The sequence below is a fragment of the Esox lucius genome, chromosome 23, assembly GCF_011004845.1.
Source record: "Esox lucius isolate fEsoLuc1 chromosome 23, fEsoLuc1.pri, whole genome shotgun sequence".
NCBI classification, from domain to species: Eukaryota; Metazoa; Chordata; class Actinopteri; order Esociformes; family Esocidae; genus Esox; species Esox lucius.
In genome coordinates, this window is record NC_047591.1 from 16,168,681 (window position 1) to 16,192,132 (window position 23,452).

The following is a 23,452-nucleotide window of genomic DNA, read 5'->3' on the forward strand; positions in this document are numbered from 1 at the left end:
TGGTTTTCATGGATGGGCTATATTGTAGCAGAGCAGACAATCACACTGTGTTCTATCAGTTTTAAAAAAAGCATAAATGGCTTCAGTGAGAATGCAATCACCAACACAGGAAACCTGAGCAATAGAAAAACATTGTCGGGTCTGACTAATCCTATTTCAGTTAAGTTTCCTGACGAAAGCAGCCCCTAGACGCTAACCCAATAGAAAATTTTTAGGATGAGATGAAACAGGCTGCTCACATCATGACACCATCCAATCTGTTACAACTGCATAATTCCATCACGTCAGCATGAATCATCAGCCTTGTGGAATATTTTGGACATCTTGTAGACTCTGTGCTCACATAGACCGGTGTACCTAATAAACCAGACATTGAGTGTACAGTCACAACATGCACACTTACGTTGTAGTGTATTAATCAGTCATAAAAACTAGTTTGAGACAAAGGTGGTTATTTTTGATTATTCTCATATGCATTTTACCTTTAAAATGGTTGTCTCTTCTGCCTTTTGTGGGAAATAAAACAAAACACTACGGACACAATAGCAATGTGGCCATATAAGTGAACGGTTTGGTTCGGAGTAAAATAAATTATTAACTTAATAAACTAACCCTGACTACAGCATCAGTCTCACAGACCCTCTTTGCGTAACAGTTCTCAGTTGTATCCCAGGGTGTCTATAGAAAAGACCATAATTGCTGTCATTTATTGCATTCTCTTATTATGTGAAACTACCTACAATGAAATGTACAGCCAGGTCACAGTGTGACAATTTAATGTAACATCTGCCAACATGTATGAAAGCTTGTTTGTTGTTTAAATATATTTTCTGGCATTTCATACTTGTATTAGTAGTGTATTCTTTAAATGAATATTGGGTCCGATTCAAAACACACATTCTGCACTGGTGGCTTTGCAACAGACCGCTGGAATGTCAGTTTCTAATCCGGAATGACAAGCAGTGTTACAGGACTCATCATTGTGATGACCACATGCCTCCTCTTTCTTCATATATGAAGGACTGGGGACACACCGTCCCTCAGATTTGCTTTCCCCTGTTCCATGAAGTGCGCAACTTCTTGCAGTGTCTGAAATTGTACACAACATTACTTCAAATACACAAAATTCCCATACTGCATATAATGTCCTGACTTCAAAGTTTTCAAACAGGACGACACACCACCATCTCCTTATATCTGCCATGTCGCGCTAAAGAAAAAGCCCTGTCAAAAGTCATAACTAACCACTGCTGTAAACCATCTTACTTCACATGCATTTAAAGTAGCTTTAAAGTTTTAATTGTAAAATTCATTGAAGCCTCCATAGCACCATGCCATGCATACTGCAAATGGAACATTATATTGATTAAATAGAGCTCTGGAAAAAATTAAGAGACCACTGCACCTTTCCCTTTCCTTTCCAAAAAAGTTGGAAAGTGGTCTCTTAAAATTAAGAGACCACTGCAAATTGAACGCTTCTGTTCCTCGCTCAAAACTTTTTTCAACTTTTCTGGAAAGGAAAGAGAAAGGTGCAGTGGTCTCTAATTTTTTCCGGAACTGTAAATATTTAGTGCAATTGAATAGAAATGGAAAAGGATTTTCTTAAAAAATAAAGGGGATACCTAATGCTGTGCATAAAACCATTTGTTGTGAACTACTCTTATCTTTAAACCCAGGCTGTTGTACCCTGTCCAAATCCCTGGGAGAAGCTGCTGTGCAACACTCTTGAAGAAACAAATTAGTGTCAGTAAATTGTTTTACTTAGTGGATATAAAAAGTCTACACAGGATATTGAACTCTAAGGATTCCTTAGGACAATTTGTTGTTAATGTGGAATCACATGTGGTCAACATTGTGATAATTCCTTTTCAGCTGAAGACTTACAGTGGATATAAAAGAAGGCACACCCCTGTTAAAATGCCAGGTTCTTGTGATGTAAAAGTAAGAGACAAAGAGAAATCATATCAGAACTTTTTCCACCTTTAATGTAACCTGTAATGCGAATAATTCAATTGAAAAACAAACTGACATTTTTGAGAGGGAAAAATAAGAAAAACTCACAATAACCAGGTTGCATAAGTCTGCACACCCTTAAAATAAAACTTTGATGAAGCACCTTTGGATTTTACTACAGCACTCACTCTTTTTGGGTAGAAGTTAATTAGCATGGCACATCTTAACATGGCTATACTTGCCCACTCATCTTTGCAAAAGTGCTCCAAATCTGTCAGATTGCGAGGAAGACATCTGTGCACAGCCCTCTTCAGATCACCCCACAGATGTTCAATTGGATTCAGGTCTGGGCTCTGGCCAGGCCATTCCAAAACTTTAATCTTCTTTTGGTGAAGCCGCATGCTTTTGTGGATTTGGGTGTGCTTTGGGTCGTTGTCGTGCTGAAAGGTGAACCTCCTCATTTTCAGCTTTCTAACGGACGCCTGTAGGTTCGGTGCCAAAATTGCCTGGTATTTGGAACTGTTCATAATTCCCTCCACCCTGACTAAGGCCCCGGTTCCAGCTGAAGATGCTGCGGCCAACATGCTTCACTGTGGGTATGGTGTTCTTTGGGTGATGTGCAGTGTAGCTTTTGTGCCAAATATACCTTTTGGAATTATGGGCAAAAAATTCAACCTTGGTTTCATCAGACCATAACACATTTTCCCACCTGCTTTTGGGGGAAATGTTTTTCTTTGTAAGAAAAGGCTTCAGTCTTGCCTCCCTACCCCATACCCCATTCATCTGATAAATACAGGAGATTTTAGTCACATGTAGCACACAGCCAGTACTTGCCATTCTTTTAATGTTGCTGTAGGCCTCTTGGAAGCCTCCCTGACCAGTTTTCATCAATTTTGGGGGGACATCCAGTTCTTGGTAATGTCTCTGTTGTGCCATATTTTCTCCACTTGATGATGACTGTTTTCACTGTGTTCCATGGTATATCTAATGCTTTGGAAATTATGTGGTACCCTTCTCTTGACTGATATCTTTCAACAATGAGATCCCTCTGATGCTTTGGAAGCTCTCTGCGGACCATGGCTTTTGCTGAGATGCAACTAAGAACTTTTCAGGATATTTTAAATGATGGCAGGTGTGTAATTACTTTATTTAATATGAGTTTGAATGTGATTGCTTAATTCTGAACACAGCAACATCCCCAGTTATAAGAGGGTGTGCACACCAGATCAGATTATTGTAAGGTTTTTATTTTTCATTTTCCCCCCTAGAAGATTTCAGTTTGTTTTTCAATTAAATTGTTCACATTATAGTTCACAATAAGAGTGGAAAAAGTTCTGACATGATTTATCTTTGTCTCATTCTTTTACATCACAAAAACCTGGCATTTTAACAGGGGTGTGTAGACTTTTTATATCCACTGTAAGTCTTCAGCTGAAAAGGAATTATCACAATGTCGACCAGATGTGATTCCACATTAACAACAAATTGTCTTAAGGAATCCTTAGAGTTCAATAACCTCAACTCCAAAGCCTTGTGCTCTCTACTTATATTTTGTGTCCAGAAAGAAAATGTCTTTCTGGGTTGGTCTCATCACCTAGAGGGAACATGCGATCTGGGCAATTAGCAGACATTAAACAATGAGCTAGGATGGAGAGACTAACATAAATACAGCAGTTTTTGATTTAGCTATTCATTGATGTGCCTGGCTATACAACCAGCCATTCATCATAACTCCTGTGGTTGGGCATATATATTGATAACAATTGTACATCATTTACACATAGCGGATAAAGCCCTGGAGTCCACAGCAGGAGCTTAAAAACATTTTGTTGCAGCATCTACCTAACACAAGGGATTTAATGTGTTGTGAAATATTACTTCTTCCTAACACAATAAAAAACAGAAAGTGTAACTTACTGGAAAGGAGAGCTGTGGATCATAGCTGCTGGGAAGGAGCCATGTAGGTGGCACCTTTCCCTGTAGGATGAAAATAGGCTAATGACTAAAACATTACAATTCACAGACTAAACTGTAAATAAAAACCTACCTGCAGCTGTAAAGTCTCTTTCATAATCCTGTAGCATACATTCCAAACCTTTAAAAACAGATTTTTGTCAGACCATTATTTTAGATGCATCCACTTTCATTGTACTTTTCATCAAATCTACGAAGAACTCAACTAAGGAGTTACTCAACATAGAATCCATCTCCCACTGCAGGCTCAGGGTTAGAAGGTTCTCCCTCTATCTTTAATTATGAATTCCTAGTTTTGCTTGCTCGTATCCAATACATAGTTGATCTATTTCAAGTTCCCCACAATGGGTTTGATATGTTCCTATAATGCACAATTGTCTATACACTAAATTACTGACAATATTGTGAACACCACAAATACAAGACAAATGTATACACACTGCATTCCCCTTTACATCCAGCGCCATTTCCATTGCACAGACACTTACATACACCTTTGAATTTGTTGCATTATTGGAAGTAATTGTATGCATCACAGTGATTATTTATAAAGTATTAAGGGAAGTAAACTTTTACAAGAACTTAAAATGCAACTTCTACCATGTGTTTTCCATTCTGACGTATAGGGGCTCTAAGACATCAGCCCATCTTCCTTTCTGTTATCGATGCAACTCACCTCCTTTTGCAAAGCATTTAAGTTTGAGTCTCAATGTGTCCACATACTGGCATAGTCGTTCTGCTTGAAAATTGCTGCCTGGCAGAATGGGCAATGAAAAAAGTTGCACTTCTACTGGTACAGGCCAAGTACAGATTTACCGTACTCTGCCTCCGTGCCTTCTGGAATGCTGTCAAACAAAAATGAAAACAAATGACCACGGTATCAAGGTAGATTCGTTGTTTTTAACCGCAGATGTGTAAGAAAGGATCAAAAAGCTAACGTGAAGGTTATTGTAGTTTTTTTGTAAGTTAGTTATCGTTCGCTGAATTCAAAACAACAGCCACTAGTGAGTCTCGTGGCGATTTAAGCTAGCATCATTACTGTTCAAGGTGGTTAGCTAATACCTACTGTTGTTAACTAACTTGATAGATAACGTTACTGTAACTTGAATTCTATTAGAAATATTTTAAAATGTAGATACTGGAAGCCAACAGCTTTAAGACAAGTTTCAAAACGAATGGCAAACATTTGCTAATAAACGAAAGTCCTTACAGCCATCTTAACAGATGTAGACTTCCTGAAGAAAACCGTCCAACCCGCCATGCAAAACGGTATTGAGAGGCAACAAATTCGCCCAATAATCAAACAATAAACACCGCTCCATAGGCATCCATATGCTCCCGTCACTCCCTTTCTCCAAACTCCAGGTCTGCAGTAACCCATGTGTCGTTGAAAACAACTTTCAGTTCCGGTCTGTTTAAGGAGTACAAAAGCATAGAAAAAATAAGGGAATGTCTCGGTTCTTCTCCTTTCGTCTCTGGTAGTAACCATGACAGAGGCTGTTATACTGGTACCATTCATTCAGGCTATTCTCGTCGTCTGTGCAGTGGATGCACCGCACGTTTTTACATGCTGGTAAACTGTATCATGTACATTACTTAATGTACAAATTAAACGTGACCTCGTATAAACCAAAGTTGTTAGGCAAATTTGAATTTGTCCCTGTATAGACCCTAAACATTTTATTCACTTATGGGCAAATTAAATTGGGGTATAGGCGGGTTTACCGAAATCTATCTTGAAGTTTTCATTTCTGATTTTCATTCTAATCACGAGCCCTTTTAATCATAGATCGTTTTTAAAAGCTATTTTGACCAATTTCAATCATTTTTTGATTTTGGCACCGAACCTACAGGCGTCCGTTAGAAAGCTGAAAATGAAGAGGAGGTTCACCTTTCAGCACGACAACGACCCAAAGCACACCCAAATCCACAAAAGCATGGCTTCACCAAAAGAAGATTAAAGTTTTGGAATGGCCTGGCCAGAGCCCAGACCTGAATCCAATTGAACATCTGTGGGGATCAATTCAGTCCAATGCCGTCGTTATAGGCCTGGGAGTCCGGGGTTATAGCCTGCGGATCTTTTATGAATAGCCCCGGATCTCAAATTGACCAATAATAATGATCTATTAATCGATAATTCCGATCCCGCAATATGACAATGTAGACGTGTAGGCCACTAGCGTGTATATTCAAAACCCTGTACTTTCTGTCCGGGGTGGGGTGTGGGCTAAGCCCCAAATGTATTGTGATCCTAGCGACGCATCTGATTCAGTCTATAGTGGGTCAGACCAATTTTTCTAACAAGAAATTACTAACAAAATCAGTGTGGCACAACTGAATGTCAGGTCATGCCTAAATGGTCATAATGCTTACTTGTACTAAGTTTAGATAGCTGGCTATATTAAATACCAATAAAATATTTGACAAAGCTTATTCTCATCTAATTGGGCACCTGCTTTAATAAGCTGTAAGTAGAAACCCATTTTCACTGGTTCTAATATTCTTAATCTCAATATTCTTACTGCCCATGACACCCCAACTGATTTTAAGAAAAACATTAATAAATAAAATATTGTAATTTTTGGAGGGCGAGACGGGGTCCCCTAGTGGCCTGAAGACAGGCCAGTTTGAAGAAAACAAACTTTGTGATTTTATAATATTCACACAAAATGTTCTGATCCACAGTGATGGTAATGAAATACTATCCAAAATTAAGTTATCAAATCACGAGAGCCTTTTAGTGCCTAACGTATTATACCAAAATATTTATTTTAGAGACTATAAAAATCTAAATGTTCATTGCATTCGCAGTTTTCTAGTGGCCTGACAGGATATCCTTCCAAGCCAGACCTGAGCTCAGAACACAGCTGCTAATTGTTCATACTTAAAAATCTGTTCAAACAAACACCATTATAGAATACTGAAGAGTAAGTTTAAAACCATAGCTCTGCAAATACCCATTCACAAGCCCTTAACCCACACCTGAGCTCTTTTCACACTGCTCGTTTCTCATACTTAACCAGCATTAGATCACAAGCAAGATTGGAGCCCTTGTTTACACTCATATACATATACCCTCCGAGCCACACCAAATATCCGCCGATAACACATATTCATTCATCATTGTTAGGGCACAGCCTAAAATGTAATTCATCTCATCTGCACCTTTTGTCCAGACATTCTCTGGATAGTCTAGGGGGTGTCATTTTTAATCCCTGTCAAAGTACAATTCCCTTAGAAAAAAACATTGAAAATCCCTGATATGGATAAAATCAGCATGCCATTTAAAGGTAACAGATGACAATCTCATCTCTGTTGTCCAACCTACAACTACTGCTTAGGTGAAAACGAGGATGAGATTAGGGTCTGTGGTTTTGGAGTGGGTTTGGAGTGGAGTCTTTTGTGACAAAAGAAAACTATACACTTTAAAAGCCTGCATAAATGTATACACATTTTAAAATGAAAATATATAAAATAGAATAAATACAAAAGACTGGGCTACACTTGGAGAAATTCCCTACAGAGGGCACTGTAAGACTATTTAAAAGTCTGTGTGTATGTGTGTGTGGTTTATCTGTGTATGTCTGGCTTTGACAGTCTAGCTTTTCCCCCTATGTGAGACATCAATATATCCTCCGGCTCCTGCCAATGAAGACTTCACATTCATCCCAGACTCTGGCCATACTTTCAGATTACCCAGACACTGCTAGCTAGACTTGTGTTGGTCAGACATGGTACCCCTGGTAAATCACTGGGCCAGTGAAACATACTTCTTTTAGCTGTATATTCCAAAAGTATGGATTTGAAATCAGGCATTACTATGAGGTGGCAGCATATAGTCATCGTGTCTATTTTACCACGTAGAAATCCCAACCGTGTTTATATATAGTATTTCAGTGCACCAAAGGTGTTCGGACAGTTGGCTCGACAGGTCTTTCTGGTTAGTCAAACGTTCAGGTATATGTGTATATATGTCTCCTGTGCAGGCATACGAGAGCTGTCAATTACATCATTCTTTTATGTTGGATTTGCCAATGGCACTCAGCCTACTTACCAAATTGCCTGCCTGCAGCCCAATTGAGGACAGCTCCAGGGAAGACTAACAACTCCAGACCATGCCCCTACCGTGGAAGCCCCCCCGGACTGCCCATACCTCCTTTATGGGGCACATTGTTCTGAAGATACAGGAGCTGAGGGTGATTGATGCCACTACTGTGAGAGGCCATGCATCACCTGCCTGACACACACTGGCAGACTTTTCTGCTACTGTGCCATCCAGTGTTGTGGGTCAGTGTTTTTCCAAACCCAGTACAAGAGTGAGACCCCACGGTCAGTTTAAGAGCTTCGGATGGTGGGTGCTTCCATGTCGCCTCTACTGACGGTGCAATTCTGGCATCTGTCTTGGAGGGGGCAAGGCTTCCCTGTGTGGGATAACCACCACAGTGCCCGTGGTACTCTTTTGGGGAGCCGCCACCACCTGTCTTGCTCCCCTATATCTGGCCTGGTACTCCTTTGTGGAGGAGCCCTTCCCAGGCCTTGACTAATTACAGTAGACTGGCCCTACGCTGCCTTTCATATGGACACTATCAGCACTGTCCATGGGCTGATCCTCACCTGCCATTGATGGGATAGCTTTGCATGTTCGCTGAACTGGCCTCAGGCCCACTCCATTGATATTCCCAGGACTTCCATTGATATTCCATCAGGGAAATCTTTTTTGTGAATGTTACTGACACTCAGGGGTGGCTGTAGAGAATTTCTTATTAGCATGCCACAACTCCTTCAAGCAGCACACTTTACCTACTATCCCCAAAGACCAGGGTTTAAGTGTACCATAAACCTGCCTCTTAAACCTGCCTCTCCAACCCTCTGTGAACTGTGCAAGTCCTAATGGGTTGCTAAGGGGCCCCTTGTTAGGAAGCAGGACACCTGACAGCTGGTATAATTGTGCGAGACCCAGCTAGGTCTTCTGACTTCTGGGAGCTGGCAAACTGGTCACAGACTATAACAAAGGGAAGGTCTCTCTCTTAAGTAATGATATGAAGATTGGGATTCGAAACCAAAGCACCATAATTATCGGTAGTACCCCCCCCCCCTTTCTGCTTAGGAGGGTCTCTCCTAAGCAGAAAGTCTGTCCACATGACTGGAACTGGAAGAGTTTCTGGAGACACTGCATGGGTCTTGATAAGGTATAAGTGGTTGGTTCAGGCTGATGGACTGCTCTTGTTCATGTTATAGAAATACCAGTGCATAGCCAAACTATGTGTTGTGCTCTCATCCAGTTGAGTTTTGTCACATTAAATAAATTAGTTGGTGCTATTTTCTTCTTAAAAAGTATAATATTACAAGCATTGAATTACAACAACTTATTCCGCTATATGCTAGGAGGCTATAGGATCAATATTTTTCTGTGGTACACTAATCAGATCAAATTATTCAGAAATATTGACCTTTTAGCAATACAGTGATGTGGTCTCTGATGCACAGTTTGAGCAAATACAATTGTGCAATTCCTATTTAAGCAATATTTGTATTTGGTTCCACTGTCTGATGGTACCATGGTAACCACAAAATTAGCTTTTTCGTCATGTTTATGGACTCACACATTCAACGTTGGCAGTCCTTTCAATTAAGGTTAAATTGTTTCATCATATTTCAGTGCTTTGAAATGATTTAGAATTTATATTGACGCTTGACAGAATGGTAGATTCAAGGAAAGCCCCATTGCAGTGATTACGCAGAAGCTCTTTCCCACAATTGTTACCCTCATACACAGATCTTGGTACTGACATTATTTTTTCTGCAGAAGCAGGGAACAGAGCACTAGGGAGAATGTAGGCTACATCCATCCCTTCAGACCTCCATGAGCCGGGGGAGGTGACTTATGACCTGGGTCTGCCCTCTAGGTGGCGCTGTCGTGGAGGAGGATGTTGGTACGACAAGAGACTTTCAGACTGTGTGAGTGTTTGTGCAGGGTATTATAAAAGACATCAGTGGGCGCACTGTAGCAGGAGAGATTGATAATGGAACCACTTATACCGCAGGATTCATTGTGAGGGAAGACACATATACAAGCACACACACATACACACATATACACACACACACACAAACATATATACAATCACACACACAAACACACACTCACACAAACATTATGGGCAACATCAGGTCCATACATTTACATGTATGCCAGGCTCACACACACACATGCGCATACCTTTACTTTGGTATCCAAATGGGGACATTAAGCTGATTGCCCTTATAAAACCTATTTCTGCAAATCCTAACCCTATCCCTTACCCTAACCATTGCCCAAACCTAAATCAAACTCTAACATTTATGCCTAAACTTAACATAACCCAAATGCTAACCCAAAACTTGCCTAACATTTAAGGAAAAATTTCCCCATAAGTCACTTTCTCTTATTTAACTACAGTTTGGAGACCTTTTGGTCCCCTTTATATACAGTATTGAAGTCCGAAACACACACACACTGCTGGATTTCTCTGAGGGCAGATATCAAGATATAAAAGCAATCTGTATTTTTCTCTCTCATTCCTAGTCTTCATTATACAAGCCTATTGTCATTATCGGTTTCTGCATAATTCTAGCTTTTTTTCTCAACAGTAGGGTGATATTGCAAGATTGACAGTTTTAGTGCAGTCTAGTCTGGCCTGAAAAAGCAATTATTAACTTTTTATACAGTCTGTTATGGTCCGGAACTAATAAATACTTCTAGTCCAGTCTGTTCTTGTCTGGAACTAGTAATTACTGACATCCAGACCAAAAGAGACTGGACTAGAACTAGTAATTACTAACTTCTAGTCCAGTCTCTTCTGGTCTGGAACTAGTAATTACAAACTTCTAGTCCAATCTGGTCTAGTCCTCCGTACCCACACTAGCCTGTTGTAAGCAACATGTTGCTAAGCCAATGGCCACATAGTCCTAAATGCCACCCTGTTCCTAGTATAGAGCATTGCCTTACACCATCCAGCCCAGGTCAAAAGTTGTGCATTACATGAGGACTAGATAGGGAGCCATTTAGAACATGTGCCTTTGATTTTCTGTTAAACACATCTCTCTGATCCTCTAACTGGCCACCTGTCAGGACCTCAGCTGGGATGCTGTCCCAGCCTGGGCGTATATGTGTTTGTGTGTGTGTGTGTGTGTGTGGGTGGGTGGGTGGGTGTGTAGAGCTGTCATCATTCTGTGCCACATCTCTTCTCTGTACACCTCTCGGTGTGTTAACAGCACCTTATTCCCTATATAAAGAGCACTGGGCAAATTCCTACACTGTCACAGACCTGGCTTTACAGCGACAATTAGTAACAGGAACCCTTTGATACTACTGAGCAGAGCTGAGCCTTTGCTGTCCACAAAAATACTTTTCTAATTAGATTGATGGAATGTGTTGAACATGCATGAATGTGGTTTCTTAAACTACGGGTTGGGCCCAAAGTGGACCCTGTATGTTAGAGGAAAGGTAGATAGTTTGCAGATCTATCATCACACACCAGTTCATAGCTTGGGTAAATGGTTGACGGTCACTTCTCATTTAGGTCAGGAACTAAAAAAGGTGAAGAAAACCTGTTCTAGGGACTTTAACTGGGAACTTGTTTTTCTGGTCAGTATCTAGTTAGCACATACTAGGAACATTAAAAAGGTAAACACTTCAACATCATAATATATAGGTCATGTTAGATTCCCTCTTGGAAATTCATGTTAGATTCTGCTCTGGTGAATTCATGTTAGATTCCCTTCAGGTGAATTCATGTTAGATGCCCTTCAGGTGAATTCATGTTAGATTCCGCTCAGGCAAATTCATGTTAGATTCCCTTCAGGTGAATTAATGTTACATTCACCCCTTGGGAATTCATGTTAGATTCACCTCTTGGAAATTAATTCATGTTAGATTCCGCTCTGGCAAATTCATGTTAGATTCCACTCTGGCAAGTTAGATTCCCTTCAGGTGAATTAATGTTTGATTCACCCCTTGGGAATTCATGTTAGATTCACCTCTTGGAAATTAATTCATGTAAGATTCCGCTCACGCTAATTCATGTTAGATTCCCCCCTTGGGAATTCATGTTAGATTCCCTTCAGGTGAATTCATGTTAGATTCCCCCCTTGGGAATTAATGTTAGATTCCTCTCATGTTAGATTCCGCTCAGGCAAATTCATGTTAGATTCCCTTCAGGTTAATTCATGTTAGATTCCGCTCAGGCAAATTCATGTTAGATTCCGCTCAGGCAAATTCATGTTAGATTCCGCTCAGGCAAGTTTAATGTTTAATAAATTAATGTTAGATTCCCCCCTTGGACCCCACTCACAGCTATGCTTTCACTTTTCAGGATAAGAAGTGTGTGGGCAGATTTTTTTTTTTATGAAGTCACTTCGTAAACCTTGCAGTGGCAGGTTTGAACGAATCCGAGCTTATGGCGCACAAGGGAGCTCGGTGCGCTTTGGATAGATATGTGGTAATCTTTTACGCGGATAAAAGGTTATTGTTTCTCTACGCATAGGGATACAACAATGCTAAAATATATGTTGATGTAATCACATATAAGGTTCTTCAACATTGATATGTGGTACATATATGTTTTATTTCGTTCCCTAGTTAATATAGTCACCTTTGGTGATGCCGGCGTACATTTACGCACCAAGAACGTATAACCATTTCCTTGCCCATAGCGCGACTTTTTTATTAACCTTGGTTTGTACACACAAAATGTGCAATAAAATACTCCTAATCAATCGGCGCATGACCTCTGTGCAGTAATAAATAAATATGTTATTTGTCTTCTCTGTCTGTTGGCAAGGAGACCCTGGTGTCCAGAGATGTTTATCCTTTATATACAACGCGCTCTGTACAGAAAATGTAACCACGCACTAACTCGTGGGTTAATATATAATTTGGACCATATGGCATTTTAAAATGCACCTTTATTTCTGTGGCACTTCGATCTGTGTGGACCCAGCTAATGATGCCCACTTAGTCATTAAACAGGACCAAAAGACGAGCCTTGTGTGGTTTTACATTTGCTAATATTTGCTCGTCAAATATTTCCTTTGAATCGTTTACAACGCATTTTATCTGCTGGTTGGTCAAGAGACATCTGCGAGGGGTTTTCTCGTCCTTTTTTTCTAAATGAAAGACCCAATTGGTCTCCCCACATTCGCTCTTTCCGACTATTTGTTCATGCTTGAAAGAAAATGTAATAAAAGAGGCTGGATGAAGGATTTATGATTTATCAAAAACACTTTACCATATGGCAGTCGACATCGGGACAGATTTTCAAATGTTTGCTTTAAAAAAGGAGACTCTATTGGACTAATATAAAACACTTAGGCTTGACATGGGAAAGGATGCTCAAGTCACGTGACCGGAGAAATGTCCCTTGGACATGGAATTTAGTAGAGAACAAGTAATCTTTGATGTCATATTGTGTAAAGAAGATTTTGAACGCGCAAGATGAGCATGTAGCCCAACAGAAAATATAATTCTATAGGTAGCATATGTGCTCTAGCTTCAGAATACAGCATTATCCTAAAGAATATTGATAAAGAGCAGTGGATGTCTCATTTTTATTCCATTGTATTACCTTCCTTACCAAATAAATCATTGAATAAGCTCGTGGAGTAACCTTCAAACATATTTAGATAGAAGCCTTTCCAGCTGGACGAGATGCCGTACATGTAAGAACACGAATTAACTTGGTTGGCCCTATGGTTCGTTACAGTAGAATACTTTTGCTTCAAGTTCAAAATTACAAATGCACTTTGTACCACAACAACAATAACATTTTTGCGAATATCTTGGGAAATTATTTCACCTCTGTGTTATGAACAAATATAAAATTTGCCCATTATACATAACATTTTTAAAAAAATAATCTAAACACTGCATATAGTCTATAGGTTACGTGGGTAAGATTGGCATTTATGCAATATTTACATTTCTCCTATCAGATCTCTACGTCACCTAGAATGGTCTGATAGGCTATATATTTGTTAGGTCGAGCGTGATTCCTGTCAGTTGCTACGTGTGCGTCAGACAGGTGTGAATTGGCATCCCTCCGACTTGGAAAATTCACCTTTTGCAGGTGAGGCGTTTCATGCACATTACAATCATATGGATTTCCTGACAAGCAGAAAAAGGTTAATATAAAATGTATAAAATTCCCTTTTCCATCAAATCGAAGGAAAACTACCACTGTAAATGTAGCCTAGTTATTATCCTATGGTTTCATTACAGCTCTAAAGAACCTGCAGACATGTGTGCGAGGAATATGGACATGTCAAACGAAGGTAGGCATGTATTAAATAGGTGGAGTAATTGTAATGTGGTATGTAATTATTCATACCGCTGAATTGTGAGGATAATTTTTTTCTTAAGTGACAGTAAATGTTTGATGCATGAGGTGGTGGATCGTATTACACAAGTTATATTAATTACTATTTAAGGGAGTGGGTGCGTAAATCAGCTTGGAGGGATGTTTCTAAATGGCAGGCCACTTCCAGCTTATAAAAGAAGGAAAATGATCGAACTTGCTTCGGAAGGTGTGCGCCCATGCGAGATCTCCAGAATTCTTCAGGTCAGCTTATAGAAACGCAAACGTGCGCCCTATTCGATTGCCTTGGTGTTCATGTTTTTGATTATTATTGTAATGTCATCCATTAGGTAATGGTGTAGTTTTAACTATATATATATATATAGTATTTATGTTACTGTTTTGATTTGGATCATAGACTACCTCATTTCATTTAAACCCAGATGCGCACTTCACTCTTGCAGGTGTCAAATGGCTGTGTCAGCAAGATCCTAAGCAGGTACCACAAAACTGGCCTCCTGGACCCAAAGGCGATCGGAGGCAGTAGTCCTCGTCTCCTCACCCCAGAAGTAATCTCGAAAATAATCGAATGCAAGAAGGAAAACCCCACTATATTCGCCTGGGAAATACGAAAAAAGCTCGCAGCCGAAAGAATCTGTAAGTCGGCCAAAGTTCCCAGTGTAAGTTCACAACCTACATGCAAAGTCTGTGAAATTATCAGGGTAATAGTAATAGGCGTACTTCTATATTCTACTAATCTAACAATGCTTTTCTCGTTGACAAAAGGTATCCTCTGTAAATCGAATTCTCAGGAAGATTCAACTGGACACTGAGATGAGTGTGGAGTTTTCCGCGCACCACCCTAGAAACCCAGGTGGCCTAAACATGCGGAACTTTGAATTGGGAGAAACACAAAAATGGGTGTTACTGTGAATACTGTCATTAAATTCCTGTATTCCATGCATTCTAGTGGAGAACCCGAAACAGGCAGTAGTGAATGAGATGGAGGAGATGGAGACAGTTGACGTGAACGAGTCCCGAACCCTGCATCGCAACCGCACCACCTTCACCCAGGAGCAGTGCATTGTATTAGAGCAAGGTATGCCTATACTGTGGGCAAGTCTACCTAATGGAGAGTGTTTGTGAATATGGATAGAAGTAGTTGACTGGGAACTGCTAGAAAACTCACAACACGATATTATCATAAACATCGCAATTCCCAAACCTGTATGTAGTCTATTGCTATTTGTTACTACAATTATTTTACTATTTGGTGTTACAAAAATATTGCTCACTCTATGTCTGCTGCAGATTAAGAATAGAAACTAGTGCCTAAGATAAATTGACTTACTAATAGGAGGGAGAACATACAACGCATTACAGACAATTAGCACATAATGTTGGTATAAAAATAGTAATGCAATATCACTGTTGCTGTGACTTTACCCAAAACTGAGCAGAGTTCACACAGAACCATTATGCAGACATATTCACCAGGGAAAGGCTGTCATCTGAGATCCAACTTCCAGAGGACATTATCAAGGTAACACTGCACAAACTACTACAGCCTATGTAATTTAAAATGACTAGAATATCTGAAATAATTACTGTTCCCCTTTGAAGGTCTGGTTCTCAAACAGACGAGCAAAATGGAGGAGGGAAGCTAAGCATAACAGTGGTGTCCACAGAGCACATAGTGAGTATCTTACTGTGTGTTTGTGAGTGAGTGAGTTAGAGAGAGAGAAAATAAGATTTAAACTTCTCTTTTTTTCCCCCATTTACAGTTTCAGCTCTGATGAACCAAAAGAACAAAGATGTGATTTCAGTTAAGACAATAATGAAGACAATGAGAACAATGACAGCAAACAACCCAGTGACTGAACCAGTATGTAAATGCACCAAGCCCCAACAAACACACGTCTTTCCCACAGGCTTAACACCAACTTGTTATGGAAATACCACTGCATTTCATTCTATGTGCAATTAAGTATTACTAACGTAACACGTCACCAGTTCACTAGCTATATTTCTCCTTTGTGGTGTCTTCGTCCATGTTTAGACTCACTGGAGGCAGCGCGACGGTTCGCTGGTTCAATCTGACACTTCATGCTCAGAAGAATCCCAGACCTATGGTTCAGATTCCACAACAGGGAGAGGTGATAAAGCTTTATATTGTTTCTTGAAGGGTTTATGGGGGATAAAACATTCCCCTGGCGTGCCACTTACTGTGCTGGTTGTTACACCAGCCTAGCCCAAACACAGCCAGCTCCACATATCCACTGTTCAGCTGATCAGTGTGGCTGTAACTAAATCAGCTGTGTTAACAGGGCAGAAGCAACCTTCTAGTGAGTATGGTTAGCTCTCCTAGAATGGGCGACTGTGCATTATGAAAAAAGCTATTTTACCTATAAAACAATGTGATGAGTAAATCATACACTTCCTTACCTACAGGTGTAGAAGGAACAGAGGTGTTGAGCTACAGATCCATCACCACGCCTCTTCCATCCCCATCTTCTCAATACTCCTCATTTCCATCAATCCATCACCAGGATGAGACGACTCCATTGGCTGAGAGATTCGCATTCCCATTGGCTCATCATTACACAGATGTAAGGACAGTCTTTCCACTGGCTCATCAGACTGAGAGAATGGGCTATTCACAGAACTACCAATGGAATGAGGGGACAGCTTTCCCATTAGCTTATTACCAAACAGATGAAAGGTTTTTGTTGGCTCATCACAGGGAAAGGAGGGATGGTCCATTGCGTATGGGACACAATGTGTCACCCCTTTTCTCTCATCAATGAATGTCATAGCCAGCCGTTCTCACACACACACACACACACACACGTTTCTCAGTTGTGGTTTTTTAAGTATTTCACTAATAAAAAATGCAGGTTCTTAGTCGTTTGTGGATATGTCTCTGAATAGTGCCATCATCTTCTAGTGACTACCGTCCAATGCCAGGAGAGGGCGACAGAGTCCATTGGATACTGGCTGGGCATTCACTGAATGCAAGACAAATTAAGTATTGTGTTTGAGGGGATCAGTCTGAGCAGGCACAGACTTACTCATCTTGATCACGTAATGCACATAACGTTATTCAGGATGAAAGTGGTTTGTAGAGCAGTGTTTCCATACTGTCTGACTGCAGTCTAATCCATCTAAACGATGCAGCCCTCAGACAGAAGAGCAACAGCGTGGATCTCCAGTATCTGCCAATGCTCAGCTTCTCCACCCAGGGTTATTGCCAGGAATCCTGGGCCCTCTGATGAGATATATGCCCAGGGCCCCCTCACTTACAGACAACATTGATATTATTGTGATCAGACAGCCCTGCCAAGCCAGGGCCCCATGGATCATACCCTCCTTTCCCTGCGTTAGCCACGGTCAACATGAGGTCACCCATTAATGTCCACACATAGTTTGACGCAGCAAGCATGACAAATGCCTAATGCAGCAAATGAAACAAAAGTACAAAACCTAATAAATTACATCATAACAGAAATAAGGAGGGACAAAACCTTACAATAATTAGTGCAAAATGACTAAAATACTGTAGGAATCTTCTGTAATTAATCGTATTTTTAGAATGTGTGCAAATTTGGCCCTAAAGCACAGGTTTCTTTAAAAAAGAAATACAATAATTACATTAAGGGCCTACTAGGGTTTATTATGAACACAGTGATGTGGACAGCGTTTGACTTGAAATTAGTGCAGGATGCCTCTTTCCAAGGCCGTCCATTAGACCTTTAGACTTGCCTTAAATGTTGGCCCCTAAATTACCACAATAACTGGAAGCTTCTATTTCTATGTAAATCTATGATTCCGTAATTCTACAGCTTCCTAACATTGGTCTCTTGATCAAGACACCAAGTACAAAAACTGCTATGTTAGGCAAGTATAAAACACATATCAGCCCCTCATATCAGGCGAGCTGCACACCGCAGGCATTTGATATAAAAAATGAATCACGCCCAACCCTTATCAAGGCATTGTCCTTCAACGGATGTTTAGGCTGAAATGTGGTAAGAATGGGGTTCCGACAGGGCCTGTTAACAGAAGCTTTTCTAATAGATGGCCGGGCCACAACCAAATACTTGTGTCTTTATCGGCGCTTGACTTAAGATCAAATAAGTGCAAGAACTGACAAATCGCACATTAAACTATGTTCATGAAAATGTATGTGTTAATAAGGCTTGCCTAAAAAAAGGAACCGGAACGCTATTTGCCTAAAATTAGAGGTACCGGAACGCTGCTCCGGACCAAGTCAACCACTGGTCTTTTTAAATGATGCGAAATGCAACCAAATGCCTAAGGTTGAATGCTTGAATAATAATGAAAGGCATACGATAAACTACTTGAATAACAGGATAAGGAATAATGAAATGCAATGTGGCTAGGGATATTCATATACAAACATTAATTAGGAGGTCTGAAACTTAGGCAGATCATAAATTGTTAATTCCACTATTAGAATATGTTTTGGTGGAAATGCGACTGGCGACGAAATGTAGACTATTCTTGTAGGCTAGCAAAAACGTTTCAGTAGTCAACGTAAACTTACCATGCAACAACCAAGGTGTTACCAGGTGGTTGAGAACACACTGAACCACGGGACCAGTTGGAGAAGAGGATCAGAGGCACTTGCTGGCCTTCTCCTTCGGTGGGCTTTTGGTGGCAGACCGAGATGGAGACGCTAGGAGAGATTTCCCATTCCCGAGAACTTGGAACAGCAGGATGTCATTGAACGACAGGATGTGTAGGATTCGTGTTCGTGGCGAGTAAACACGGTTCACGACAAGAAAGGCTATTCTCCAATTCTATACTGGGGGACAAAATAGAAATAAAGTTCCCTGTAGGCCTACGCTGTTGCAGTAAAAACCCAGGACGGGTGTCAGGGCATAGCTCCAGCTCTAGATAAGCACAGATGGATTGTTTCGAGACTAAAAAAGACCAATAAATAATGGCGTTAAGCGTTTAAAAGTAATTTCTACCGTTTGATATCCTACCGTACGCCTATAGTATAAAACAAATGCCTCAGTGCGTTTCTTTTCCTTTGTGGATCTTCTGGCGGTCCTGGGACCACAGACCTGATATTTGCATGGCTAAAAAGCCACGATCCTCCCGGAGAACTGCTACATTCTACATGTAACACCAGTGATTTAGCGAATAAATATCCTAGCGAGCTGCTGGTTAATACAGTCAGTTGTGTTGGATGAAATGGTAGCAGGAGTCTATCCCCTCTGCAGGACTGCATCTCCTAAACCAGTGGTTCGCAACTCCGGTCCTCGAGTACCCCCAACAGCTCACATTTTTGTTGTAGCCCTGGACAAGCACACCCAATTCAACTCAGTGAGAGCCTGATAATTAGTTGACAAGTTGAATCAGCTGTGCTTGGCTGGGGCTACAATGAATATGTGTACTGTTGGGGGTACTTGACCGTTGTTGGGAACCACTGTCCTAAACTCAACCACAATGAAATTAAATGGTCCAGGGAATGCTTCCTACACTGCTTTCATTTATAAATGTATGTTTCTTTGATTAATATCTCACTGAAATCTCATTAGGGTTGATGAGGCAAGGAGAGACGATTGAAGAATCACAGAAAAACGCATGTATCTCGGGAAGGAGCCAGGTTCCCTTGATAAGATTGCCTTCTTTGTGGGCTTTGGAAAGGAGTAGGCATACTTCAGCACGGCGACTGAGCAAGATCAACACACAAAAACATGACAGGAAGCTATATCAAGGAGTTTGATTATACCTCAGTAGAGCAGCCTAATATTTTGAGGTCACTGCAGCTAGCTTTCAATTACATTAATCATCATTGTTGATTGTTTGATTAAGGTTATTGTATTTACAATGTTGCTCTTTCCTTTTGGAATAGTTCAGCATAAGGTTCACAAATTCCTTTTTCGAACACTTTCCCACCAAGATTTTTCCATTGGGTTTTGAAAATATTCCCAAAAGAATAATATTACACATCAACTTGAACATGAACTGATGATTGCGGAACCAGTAGGCATTGGTTTTTCATGACAGCGAAAGTACAGAGGGAGCATGAGCTATTTTACGTCCCGTTATGGAGGCGATGAAGCAGAAAGCTTCAGGGTTGATTCATGACAGGCCACATGGATGAGGCTGACAGGTCAGCCATTTTATCCTCAGCACGAGGAGTCATGTAGCAAATGAGAACTCCACATGACGGAGGAAGCACGCCACAGTATCTAGTGTGGCCCGAAAGCTGTAAGCGATAAACCTCCCTAGCGTTGGCCAAACATTATGCCAAACGTTTCTGCTCAGGAACAGGACTTCAATGGACAGCAGCCAAAGGACTGAGGTATGCTTGCTATGGCCAAACAGTAAACTCAAAACTGACTAAAGCTCCTGTATCTTGAATTGGGTTAAGAAACTTGAGGAAAAAGCTTTGCAGAGAACCGAAGCCACTTAAGCTGACACATTTGCTAAGAATGCACCAATCAGATGTTCGTACAAACAGGCCTGCTCAATCTGTTGGCCTATGTACGTAAACTGACTGGATCTGATCCTGCTGGGATTTCTGCTACTGCTAGCAGGCATTTGCTTTTGCTCCCACCTCCACTACAGCCTCTACCTGTAGGATAATGTTTCCTGCTGGGGGACTGGTATAGCTTACCTTGCTCACTAACCCATGTCATTTTATATATATTACTCTCACGCAGTGAGGACAGCCAAGACTTGCTTATTCATTTCTAGCGTATTGCTGCAGGATTATTTTTTGGAAATGATTATTCCAGGAGGGGGAGCTTTGTTTTAACATGATAAAGAAGATACGCTCACAAACATTATGAAAAGAGTGAAACAAGTTTTAATTTACATTGTACATTTTATATTAAAACGTGAATATAAAAAAGGCTATAAAAATTAAGACCTACATCGACACATTAAAAATAGCAGCTTATAGAGTTAACCGTATACAGGTTTACAAACAGAGTGATCGTATATAAGTAAAAAACATAGTAAATAAGACATTGGAAGTGAAAAAATAGTATTTTACAGAGAGTATCTTACATCCTATTTACATAACAGTAAAATAAACTTACAGCTCACTGCGCAGATTCTATAGTACACTTATCCTGTCAACTTTTAAAAAAGACATTAAAATACATTAAACAGGCCATACTGGCATCGGTAAAACTAACACATTGAATATTTTAGGGAAGTAGACATTTGGTGAAATTATCATTCTTGTTAGGGGCCAGCAAAAATATAAATATTTTTTCTTTGATATAGCCATCAAGAGATTTGAGCTACACTAAATGTGATCATTAGTTATCATATAAACAAAACTCCTTTCTAGCATTATAAAAATTTCACGAGTAGTTTTGAACAATGAAAGAATGCTCTTACATTCTTCTTTTTCATTACACTTACTGCCTTTAATTTTTGTAAAAAAAAGAAATTATTGACAAAGTGATATGTTTTGGAACATGCAAGAAATAAAAAGCCACAGTTTTCACTACTATGTCATTCGTGCTGCCATTTAGTATACCTCAAAAGAAAAATGATTGACACACTTGGTATTCTTAGAACATTCAAAACCACCATCGTCTCCACTCCTCCATTAGCAAGACGTGTCCCTTTGTCAACATTACCCTCTGGCGCCTTCTCACAAGGGCCAGATGTAAAAAAATAAATGAACAGCACACTACGCGCTAATCTGTTTAAATACAAAACACATCCAGAGCAGAGAGGACGCCACGCCCATTATGTCTTACTAAGTGAGCCAAGAAATGTCCTAGATCTATAAGACCCATATTATAACACAGAGTGTCAGAAATACACTCAATAAATCCACTGTTATGTACAATAAAATCGCACATCAAGAATCTTCAAAATGTCCACTCCGACAGGTTAGCACATAAGCAGCCTCTCCTAGCGCTCCCTCCAAAACTGACGTGTTACCCATGTATTACCTGTTTGCAGTAACAATAGGGAGCAGTTGCAAATGATAAGTAGCCTAACGTTCTTTCCAAAAACAAACTCCCAGATCCTAGCCTGTAAAATCAAGACACATATCTGAAATAGCTGGATTGATACAGTCTTAGCATTGTGGTGGTATAACCGCCTAGTCTTCTATTAGGTGAATATTATCGTATTGCTAAACAGTCCTCTAATCAAGTGCCTAAGGATGGGGGCTATGAACAATCACCATTACACGTAACGTTTAGCCTCAGCTATGTGCCCTCAGCTATGTGCCCTCAGCTATGTGCCCTCAGCTATGTGCCCTCAGCTATGCCCTCAGCGTGACAGCGTAGCCATGAATCGTACCAAGTCCTGTCTAGGTTCCCTCTCGCGTGGCGATGGTTTTAGGTTTGTAACATATTCAAGTATTTTCCAGGAGACAATACTGAGTCTTCACCATTCCTATTGTCTTGTGGGCGCAGTGAGAGAACAAATCAACTCACCCCTATTTATGACATAAGAGTATATATTTCACACAAAAAGTAAAATGTCCATGTGCCAGAAACTGTTGTTAAGAAATAAAATTAAAGCTAACAACTTGTTCCTGCAATAGTACATTTGCATACTATAAGAATCCTTCACATCCTCGTCAGCCACTCAGATCTCCTTTTATTTCCATTCCTTGGTTGTTTTCCCCTGAAAACTGAGGAGACATCCAGCAACAAAGCTCCCACTTCGGGTGAAGTCAGTTTAGTCATTCTTACATCTCCTAAAGGTCTTGTTAGTCAGACATCCTCTGGCAGAGAGATCATTCTTCAACCTCCTGGCTTGTGGTTCAGTCCTAAATATTCCATCCCTCCTCTTACAATGATTTACTACAGTCCTGAATGCTCCATCCCTAATCTTTCAGGCTAGCGGTACATTCCCGAATGGAGCGGTTTGGTCCGCGCCGCCTCTAATAGCTTTTCTCCAACATGGAGTAGTGTCTGAAAACCTTGTGGATCCATCCTGAGTAGAAAGCCACATTAACAAAGATGGCGGGTCGCTGGGCAAGGGCACAGCCTCGCCCATGAATGCTGACACCCACAATGACCTTGCTCTCACGTTCCTGACACACCAATGGGCCACCATAGTCCCTCTGTGAAGGACAAACCACAAGCTCGTTAGCACTGTGCTTTATGCTTCCAGTCAATAGCACGACGGTAGATTTAAACAGACATCCAAACTACAGGCAACTTTCTTAACTT

General features: G+C 40.5%; 2 protein-coding genes and 1 long non-coding RNA gene across 10 annotated transcripts in view; 1 reads left to right on the forward strand and 2 right to left on the reverse strand.

The window, feature by feature from the left end:
- LOC105020380 lies at window positions 1-19,566 on the reverse strand. Of its 4 annotated transcripts, none has more exons than XR_002196015.2 (6): window positions 18,829-19,566; window positions 5,138-5,338; window positions 4,604-4,772; window positions 4,001-4,048; window positions 3,871-3,930; window positions 1-1,089 (listed from the first exon to the last, which is right to left on the reverse strand). It is a non-coding gene; the product is annotated as an uncharacterized LOC105020380 (long non-coding RNA). The 4 variants fall into 4 exon arrangements; XR_001198600.3 differs by having other exon boundaries at window positions 3,871-3,948; XR_001198599.3 differs by having other exon boundaries at window positions 3,871-4,048.
- Window positions 13,923-23,452, forward strand: part of pax4 (paired box 4) — a 14,116-nt gene continuing 4,586 nt past the window's right edge. The window contains exons 1-11 of one of the 3 annotated variants that reach the window (XM_020043014.3): window positions 13,923-14,033; window positions 14,186-14,238; window positions 14,395-14,525; window positions 14,726-14,941; window positions 15,048-15,135; window positions 15,232-15,360; window positions 15,722-15,804; window positions 15,885-15,957; window positions 16,046-16,146; window positions 16,321-16,417; window positions 16,713-17,088. In XM_020043014.3, coding sequence (XP_019898573.1) covers window positions 14,205-14,238; window positions 14,395-14,525; window positions 14,726-14,941; window positions 15,048-15,135; window positions 15,232-15,360; window positions 15,722-15,804; window positions 15,885-15,957; window positions 16,046-16,146; window positions 16,321-16,417; window positions 16,713-17,068 — 1,308 coding nt within the window. In that variant the 5' untranslated portion in view covers window positions 13,923-14,033; window positions 14,186-14,204 and the 3' untranslated portion in view covers window positions 17,069-17,088. Of the gene's footprint in view, window positions 14,239-14,394; window positions 14,526-14,725; window positions 14,942-15,047; window positions 15,136-15,231; window positions 15,361-15,721; window positions 15,805-15,884; window positions 15,958-16,045; window positions 16,147-16,320; window positions 16,418-16,712; window positions 17,089-23,452 lie in introns of those variants that run through there. The other 2 variants (XM_020043015.3, XM_010887440.5) reach the window with 2 other exon arrangements.
- hgfa (hepatocyte growth factor a) overlaps window positions 21,128-23,452 on the reverse strand; it is a 28,582-nt gene continuing 26,257 nt past the window's right edge. For 2 of the 3 annotated variants that reach the window (XM_010887368.4, XM_020043012.2), the window contains exon 18: window positions 21,128-23,343. In XM_010887368.4, coding sequence (XP_010885670.1) covers window positions 23,161-23,343 — 183 coding nt within the window. In that variant the 3' untranslated portion in view covers window positions 21,128-23,160. The remainder of the gene's footprint in view (window positions 23,344-23,452) is intronic. The other variant, XM_020043013.2, reaches the window with a different exon arrangement.